General features: G+C 50.6%; 1 protein-coding gene across 1 annotated transcript; it reads right to left on the reverse strand.

The window, feature by feature from the left end:
• Positions 1 to 7185: 7185 nt before the first annotated feature.
• LOC123048534 (L-lactate dehydrogenase B) lies at positions 7186 to 8710 on the reverse strand. Its single transcript, XM_044471616.1, has 2 exons — positions 8007 to 8710; positions 7186 to 7904 (listed from the first exon to the last, which is right to left on the reverse strand). Exons 1-2 carry the CDS (start codon positions 8634 to 8636, stop codon positions 7458 to 7460), a joined length of 1077 nt encoding a protein of 358 aa, XP_044327551.1. The 5' UTR covers positions 8637 to 8710; the 3' UTR covers positions 7186 to 7457.
• Between the last annotated feature and the right edge of the window lie 329 nt (positions 8711 to 9039).

Genomic DNA, 9039 nt, shown 5'->3' on the forward strand with positions numbered 1-9039 from the left:
GACGTGTGATTTGGATCTTATCTTGAGTGTTCCTCTTTGTGTTCTTGACTGTTCCTTTTGATCCCCTCCAAGATTGTCAAAGATTGGGCCATCGAGTGCTTTGCCCTACATCATAGAGGGCACGGTGGCGGAGGCGTTCGGGTCGCTGCCATTGTCGGCGTGCTGGGAAGCAGCGATACAGGACTGCATCCGCGCGAGGAGCAGCAATAGGGGCGGCATTACGCGCGATTTGAAGTGGTGGAGGGCCATGGCATCATCCCTCCTACACACAGTGATCCGTCTGTGAGGTAGTATGTTCACTTTACTCAGATTTTGAGCAATTTGCAAGTTGGTTCAGTTTTGTTGTAGCTCAAATTTGTGCATTATGTGATGGATTATAGAATTGGGGAAACTTTTTGGATATGCTTGTTATGCTAATTGGCCATTTTTTCATGCACTCACCCAATTGATATGTGTGCAAATGAGGATTTGCCTAGCTGTTATTCAGGTTGCAACTCCCAGGGCTGCCCCAAAACCCGAGTAGCAAGTTAAGTCATATTGTTTGTCTACTGCCAAGATGGCAACTCCCAGCACCCAAAATGTGAAGTCAATGTTTCAATGTTGGTAAAATTTGCGGTTTATATCATGGTTGTTTTGGTCTTCAAATTCAATGCATTTGTGATGGTGTTAACTGACCAGGAAACAAGTGGATGGCATGAGAGTAGTCCGAAGCATTTCTTTTATTCTGGTCTCGAGGGAAACTACTTTGCACCGCCAAACCTCCTCTCCTTCTCGTCTCGGAGGAGCTAAAGGCCCCAAAGGTGTAGCCCTTGAGGCCGATTACCTCGTAGGCGCCAACCACGCACCCCCCCACACACACACACACACACTTTACGAAAAAGGGTTTCCACCCGCTTTATATTATAAAGCAAACCGCCAAGCATCCAACAACAACAGGTAACAGAGTGCAAAGTACAAAATGTAAATAAAGGAGGTCCGGCTGGGGGCACAGCCAAAACAAGCCCCAACAACAAGGAATGAAGCTCTAGTCAGGATCCGGTGGCGGTGGCGATGATGGAGTCGATGTAGTCACGATCACGCCGCTTGCTAAGCATGTCTCCAGAGCTGTAGGAATCCACACATTTTAGAGATGGCGTCAGTGACTCGGCAAGGAATGACGTGCTCGATCACTAATTTATTGCGACAATTCCAGAGAGTCCACGCGAGGGTGCCTACTGCGACCCAAAGGGCCGGCCTACGGACAAGCTAGGAATCTAAGACCTCCTAAATAGGTCAGGGAGGTTATCATGGCACCAAGAGCCACCCACGACGTCCCGGAAGCAACTCCATAGGAATCGCGCTGTCGGGCATCGAAAGAAGATATGGTTAGAATCTTCGGGGACGTGACAGAGTGGGCATTGGCCATCACCCGGGCCATGCCGCTTCTGGACCTCTGTGCCCGAGGGCAGACGACCACGAACCCATTGCCACATGAAAATACATATTTTCAGAGGTAACTTGATTGCCCAAAGAACATGCTACCTCTTGAGCACTGCGTTGGTTTTCCCTTGAAGAGGAAAGGGTGATGCAGTAAAGTAGCATAAGTATTTCCCTCAGTTTTGAGAACCAAGGTATCAATCCAGTAGGAGACTATGCTCAAGTCCCTCGTACCTACACAAAAAAGTAAGAACCTTGCAACCAATGTGATAAAGGGGTTGTCAATCCCTTCACGGCCACTTGCAAAAGTGAGATACGATAGAGATGATAAGACAATATTTTTGGTATTTTTATGATAAAGACTAAAAGTAAAGAAAGCAAAATAAACGGTAATAGAAATAACAGTAGATTAATATGATAGAGAATAGACCCGGGGGCCATAGGTTTCACTAGTGGCTTCTCTCAAGAGCATAAGTATTACGGTGGGTGAACAAATTACTGTCGAGCAATTGATAGAATTGAGCATAGTTATGAGAATATCTAGGTATGATCATGTATATAGGCATCACGTCCGTGACAAGTAGACCGACTCCTGCCTGCATCTACTACTATTACTCCACACATCGACCGCTATCCAGCATGCATCTAGAGTATTAAGTTCGTAAGAACGGAGTAACGCTTTAAGCAAGATGACATGAGGTAGAGGGATAAACTCATGCAATATGATATAAACCCCATCTTTTTATCCTCGATGGCAACAATACAATACGTGTCGTTTCCCCTACTATCACTGGGATCGAGCACCGCAAGATTGAACCCAAAGCTAAGCACTTCTCCCATTGCAAGAAAGATCAATCTAGTAGGCCAAACTAAACTAATAATTCGAAGAGACTTGCAAAGATAACCAATCATACATAAAAGAATTCAGAAGAGATTCAAATATTTTTCATAGATAATCTTGATCATAAACCCACAATTCATCGGATCTCGACAAACACACCGCAAAAAGAGTTACATCGAATATAACTCCAAGAAGATCGAGGAGAACTTTGTATTGAGATCCAAAGAGAGAGAAGAAGCCATCTAGCTAATAACTATGGACCCAAAGGTCTGTGGTAAACTACTCACACATCATCGGAGAGGCTATGGTGTTGATGTAGAAGCCCTCCGTGATCAATGCCCCCTCCGGCGGAGCGCCGAAAAAGGCCCCAAGATGGGATCTCACAGGTACAGAAGGTTGCGGCGGTGGAAATAGGTTTTCGTGATGCTCCTGGATGGTTTCGGGGTACGTAGGTGTATATAGGAGGAAGAAGTAGGTCAGTGGAGCCACGAGGGGTCCACGAGGGTGGAGGGCGCGCCCAGGGGGGTAGGCGCACCCCTACCTCGTGGCCTCCTCGTTGATTGCTTGACGTCCACTCCAAGTCCTCTGGATCACGTTTGTTCCAAAAATCACGCTCCCGAAGGTTTCATTCCGTTTGGACTCCGTTTGATATTCCTTTCTGCGAAACACTGAAATAGGCCAAAAAACAGCAATTTTCACTGGGCCTTGGGTTAATAGGTTAGTCCCAAAAATAATATAAAAGTGTATAATAAAGCCCATTAAACATCCAAAACAGAATATATAATAGCATGGAGCAATCAAAAATTATAGATACGTTGGAGACGTATCAGAACCGTAAGTTCATTGGGCCCCGGAGTCGGCAGAATAGCCCGGTACAGAGACTTAGTTGAAAAGGAGCCACTCGACTCAAGGTGCCATGTCACAGAATCAGGCTCAGTAGAGGGGTTGTGTAGAGCAATGCATTCCAGAAGCTCATCCCACTGCGCACGCTCCAGATCCCAAAAGGTGTGACGGAAAGAGATGATGCGAAGGTCCTGAAGAGCCGCTCCCACCAAAAGCACCAGGTGAGAGCAGATCGAAAACAAGGCATAGAACCTCTCCGCGAACGGTCTGGTTCCCGACCATCGGTCCAGGCAGAATAGGGCATTAGATCCCGAGCCCACAGCAATTGATGTGCCGATCCGTAGGACCGGTAGCAGTTGAATAATAGACTACCAGAACTGGGAACCCCCAACCCTGGGGGCAAAGGCGAGTGGTTGTCCATGCAAATACTTTGCGAGGATGATGTCCAACCACAGCCCACCGGCACCGGTCTCAATGCGCCAAAGCCACTTGGCGAGAAGGGCGATATTCATGCGCTTCGAGGAGATCAAACCAAGTCCACCTTGGTCCTTGGATTTGCAGATCTCAGACCACTTGACCATGTGGTATTTATGCTTATTGTTTTCACCCGCCCAAAAAAACCGGGAGAGGTATTTTGCAATCTCCTTGTGAAGGGATTCATGAAGACTATAGAATCCCATCAAGTACATGAGAAGGCTAATGAGGGGTGAGTTCATGAGAACCACCCGAGCTGCCTTGGAGAGCCACTGCCCTTGCCATGGCTCCACCCGGAATTGGAGCTTGGCGACCGTAGGGCGGAGGTCCTTCTCCTGAAGACGAACATCACTAATCGACATGCCGAGGTAGGTCGTCGGGAAGGATCCCAATCGACAATTAAGGCGGTTGGCTATACTGGTTGCCTCCTCCATGGAGTATCCAAGCACCATAACCTCGCTATTTGCGAAGTTAATCGTAAGCCCCGACATTTCCTGGAAGCACAGGAGTAAGAACTTGAGGTGTCGAATGTCCTCATCCGAGCCCTCCACCATCAGAATCGTATCGTCCGCATACTGAAGGTGAGTAAGGCTCCCATCCCTAGTTAGATGGGGGAAAATGCATCTAATGTGGCCAGCCCGCCTGGCCAAGTCCAGGATAGTGGCCAGGGCATCGACCACCAAATTAAAGAGGGAGGGAGAGAGCGGGTCGCCCTGACGTACCCCCTGGCCTGTGGGGAAGTAGGGCCCCACCTCTCCGTTAATATTAATCGCCGTGCGTCCACTGGTCACTAATTGCATCACACGAGTAACTCAATGAGGGTCGAATCCGCGTTTGAGCATCACCTCCCGAAGGAAGGACCAATGGACCGAGTCATACGCCTTGTGAAAATCGATCTTGAAAAAGACCGCACGGAGTCGTTTTTGCCTAACTTCATGCAGGATTTCATGAAGGACTAGGATCCCATCCAAGATAAATCGACCTTTGGTGAAGGCCGATTGATTGGGGTGATGGATTCTCGGTGCAAGAAGGGCCGCCCTAGTGGCATAACCCTTCGCCAAAATCCGAAAGATAACATTGAGGACCGTAATCGGTCTGAATTGCCTAATATCCGTAGCCTCGCGGATTTTCAGGATCAGGGAAATAATCCCATAATTCAGGCGGGCCACATCAAGGGTTCCTCTAGAGAACTCGAGGAACAGGGCTAAGACATCATCCTTGATGATGGACCAGAATGCCTGAAAGAAGCGAACAGGCAAGCCATCCGGCCCAGGGGCCGATGCCGGGTTCATGGACTTGACAAAGCGTTCGACTTCAGTCGCATCAAATGGGGCCATAAGGGCCGCATTTTCTTCAGGAGAGACCTGTTGGGTCTGGGTCCAGATATGGTCTGCTAAGGCCACACCCCCCTAGGTCGTCCAGAGAATAGTTCCTTATAGAAACCATCCACATGAGCCCGAATCTCATTCGGGTCCTGTAGTATCCAACTACCATCCCATAACAGAGGGATGGTACCACGTCTATGCCTACCGTTGGCGATAGCCTGGAAGTACGCCGTATTGGCATCGCCAAAGAGAACCCAATTCTGGGTTCCACACCGCCTCCAATATTCCTCCTCCTTGGAGAAAATCTCCATAAGAGAGTCCTCCAGACTGTAGCGGAGGGCCCACTCCTCCACGGAGATCCCCACGGAGTTTGCACGGAGGTCCAGGGCTTTGACCTCCCCTAGAAGAGCCGCCTTGTGGACCCGAAGGTCCCTACCTAAATTCGCCCCCCATCCCTTCGTAAATTGTCGGGAGCGCTTAGCTAGGTAGTGCCACTCATCAAGGGGTGACATGGTCTTGTGGGGTTCCGAACGGGCGAGGATCCAGCGCGCTCGCACCGCCGTCACGAAGCCTGGCTGCCAAGCCAGAATGATTCAAAACGGAAACAAGGGGGAGGACGCGGGCGATCATCCCGAGAAGAGAGGAGAAGAGGGACATGATCCAATCCAATGCGAGTGGTCGCCTGCAGCACCGCTAGAGGGAACCGGAGTTCCCAATCGGGGGAAATAAAGACCCGATCTAGTACACTAAGGGTAGGAGCTACTTGTTTATTGGTCCAGGTATATCTTGCTCTGACCCTGTCGAGCTCACGTAAGCCGAGGTCGGCAACCCACTCGTTGAAACGTTGTATCTCGGTAAGGTCAACCCAAGAGTTATTCTTGTCTGCGGTGGAGCGGAGGAGGTTGAAGTCACCTCCAACCACCACCAGCAGGGTGGCTCAGGAGATCTTGGCCCTTAGTTCCGCCAGGAACGCGGCCGATCGGCTATGATCAGCAGGGCCGTAAACCACTACAACCTCCCATTTGCACATCTTGCTCCTAGAGCTCCATGCTGACAAAGAAATCGCCTCTGTCCATAGAGCCGACTTCAAAGGTGGCGTCATTCACACCGAGAAGGATGTCACCGGAGTGACCCGCAACTCCACTAGACGGCAACCAGTGCCAGGCAAACAGGTGTCTACTAAGCCGTTCAAGCTCGGCCAGGGAGAAATCAACCCTCATAGTTTCCTAAATTGCGACAATGTCAATGGATTCCTCACGCATGTAATCAATCAATTGCCTGCGGCGGCCATCGTGCCCTAAACCCCGCAGGTTCCAGAATAGAGCACGCATGACTACTCGCCTAAGGGGTCCTCTCTAGACCCCACAATAGTAGAAGCACTCTGCGCACGACACACACACACTCACCACCACCAGCACCACGGCACGCCGGATGCCCTCTCGCGCCGCCTTGTCGAAGCTCCGGTGGCTGTCGCGCAGTGACTTGAGCGCCGGCATATCACCCACGCTCATGCTTGACTAGATCGCCCCCTAGTTGTCGCCGTGCTCCCCTACCATGTATGCCTGCAACGCTTTCAATCAAATGTTGTTTAAATTTTTGAAACAGAAAATTCTCTTTCATCTAGTATCATGGTGTATTCATTTTTTATATGTAAATGAAATGATTTAAGGCTTGATAGGTATATTAAAAGCATAATATACATTATAAAAGGATCTTAGTTCAAAGAGAGCGCATCAAAATTCTAAGTGGAAGTGTTGGGATCTTAAAATACCAAAAAGACAGGGTGTGTGGAAGGCCGACCTAACTATAGAGATATATCTAACCTTCTATGTGTCTCCGCAGTAAGTGCAAATGCATTTGCAAAACTAGAATAAACTAGTCAATTGTAGGGTAAATCAGTACAGTATCTTTCGGATTTTGCTGGATCAAATTCAGGAAGCAGTAAACACTGTACTACTGGAGTCATTTCATTATTTCTGGTATACACTTAGTGGAGTGCTGGAAACAAAACCGAACTGTATTTGGTTTCAGACCATACAGCTGAAAAAGTGCAGCATTTTTCTGTAGAACTGACAAATGCAGCTATCGTTTCTTTGCCTTCAACTTGAAGACCATCATGTTTTCAGTTGCATACCATTTCTCAGTAGTAGTATGTAATGTCCTTGACTAAATTTAAAAGTTTACAGAGGGAGTAGTTCATATGAACAGAGTACATATTGATCCAGTAAACAAATGGTGCAAAATAATTACTACCCATCAGATAAATTAGTAGCTACTCTGTAATTTCTTAGCAAATGCATATAGTGGCACAAGATAAGCTTGGCAGAGCTGCTGGGCATGAAACTTTATATCTTCTACACCATCCAAGATTATTCAAATAAATTTACCAGCAAATGTTGGCACAAGTCACATTTTATTTCACCAAAGTAATACCATCAGTCCAAAATTACACAAGCATTCGTGTGGCAGCATCAATAGAGCAACATATATATGACAGTAGAGTTCTTGTAGATGCCTTAGGAATAAGGATCACAATATAAGTAGATAAAGTAGGTTCCTCATAGGCCAAGGAGCTGGCAGTTCTCCCAGAGCGTCTTGGCGGAGCGGCGGAGCTGCGCGGCCTCGGCCTCCGTGAGGTCCATCTCGGCGACGCCGAGGACGCCGGCGCGGCCGAGCCGGGCGGGCAGGCTGAGGAACACCTCGTGGCCGTCGGAGATGCCGTGGAAGCCCGCGGCGAGCACGGACACCGGGTGCACACGGCGCTGGTCGCGGAGCAGGGACGCCGCGAGGCTGGCGACGGAGTAGCCGATTGCCCAGGAGGTGTAGCCCTTGAGGCCGATCACCTCGTAGGCGCCCCCCACCACGGCCCGCCGGATGCCCTCCAGCGCCGCCTCGTCGAAGCTCCGGTGGCTGTCGCGCAGCGACTTGAGCGCCGGCATGCCGCCCACGCTGATGCTCGACCAGATCGCCACCGAGCTGTCGCCGTGCTCACCCACCATGTACGCCTGCAACCCATCCATTCGATCAAATCAAATGCTGGTTAGTAAATTTCTGAAACAGAGAATGCCGTTCATCCAGTGTAGTGCAGCATGCAGTTGGTTACATACCTGCACGTCCTGCGCGCTGACGTCGAGGTGCTCCGCGACGAGGAACCGGAACCTGGACGAGTCGAGGTTGGTGCCGGAGCCGATCACGCGGCTGGCCGGGAACCCCGACAGCTTCCAGGTCACGTAGGTGAGGACGTCGACAGGGTTGGACACGACGAGCAGCAGCGCATCCGGTGAGTGCTCGGCCACGGGCGGCACGATCTTCCGGTACAGCGCCACGTTCCTCTGCAGCAGGTTGAGCCTGGTCTCCCCGGGGATCTGCCTGGCGCCGGCCGTGACGACGACGAGGTCGGAGTTCCTGGTGACGGAGGCGTCGGTGCCCGAGACGATGCGCACGCGCGGGAGGAAGGCGGCCGCGTGCTGCAGGTCGAGCGCCTCGCCGCGGAGCTTGTCGGGGAGGGCGTCCACGATCGCGATCTCGTCCGCCAGGTTCTGGGTGAGGATGGTCTGCGCGATGGCCATGCCCACGTTGCCCGCGCCGATGACGGAGACCTTGGTGAGGCGGCGGTGCGGGGCGGAGGAGGAGGTGGGCGTCAGCGGGCAGCCGTCGGCCACCGCGCGGAAGAAGCCCGACGAGGCGTCGCCGGCATCGAAGCCCAGCTCCGACAGCGAAGAGGTCTTGTGCATCATCGGTGGGAATGGGAGGGAATTAATGCAGGTCGGAATCAGAAAGGAGGGGATTTGGAACTGGGAGACGAGCTCGTGTTCTTGCTGGGGATGGGAATGTGGAGGGAGCCGAGCAGTTTATAAAGGGCAACGAAACCGCCCGCCGGTTACCGCTTCATCGGTCATGGTCATGGTTTGGGACTTTTTATCACTTTTCGAACAAGAAAAGGGGAAATATACCTTTTATATTTGAGCAGCTGCGTTGTCTTGGCGACAAAGCTGACTTTGAAAAATAGGAAAGAAATCAGAACAATTTATAGGAGAAAATCTATATGAAATCTATCTAGCTGGGGAAGACGAAGACAACCAGTTGACCGATGCGGGTGGGAGCCTTTTCGTTTCCATGGTGCTCAGGGATATGGAGCTC

The sequence above is a fragment of the Triticum aestivum genome, chromosome 2D (assembly GCF_018294505.1).
Source record: "Triticum aestivum cultivar Chinese Spring chromosome 2D, IWGSC CS RefSeq v2.1, whole genome shotgun sequence".
NCBI classification, from domain to species: domain Eukaryota; kingdom Viridiplantae; phylum Streptophyta; class Magnoliopsida; order Poales; family Poaceae; genus Triticum; species Triticum aestivum.

Coding starts and splice junctions, on each gene's coding strand:
- LOC123048534 (XM_044471616.1), bottom strand. CDS start 8,636: ATGATGCACAAGACCTCTTCGCTGTCGGAGCTGGGCTTCGATGCCGGC. Junction 7,905..8,006: donor TCAGCGCGCAGGACGTGCAG/GTATGTAACCAA, acceptor GATGGGTTGCAG/GCGTACATGGTGGGTGAGCA.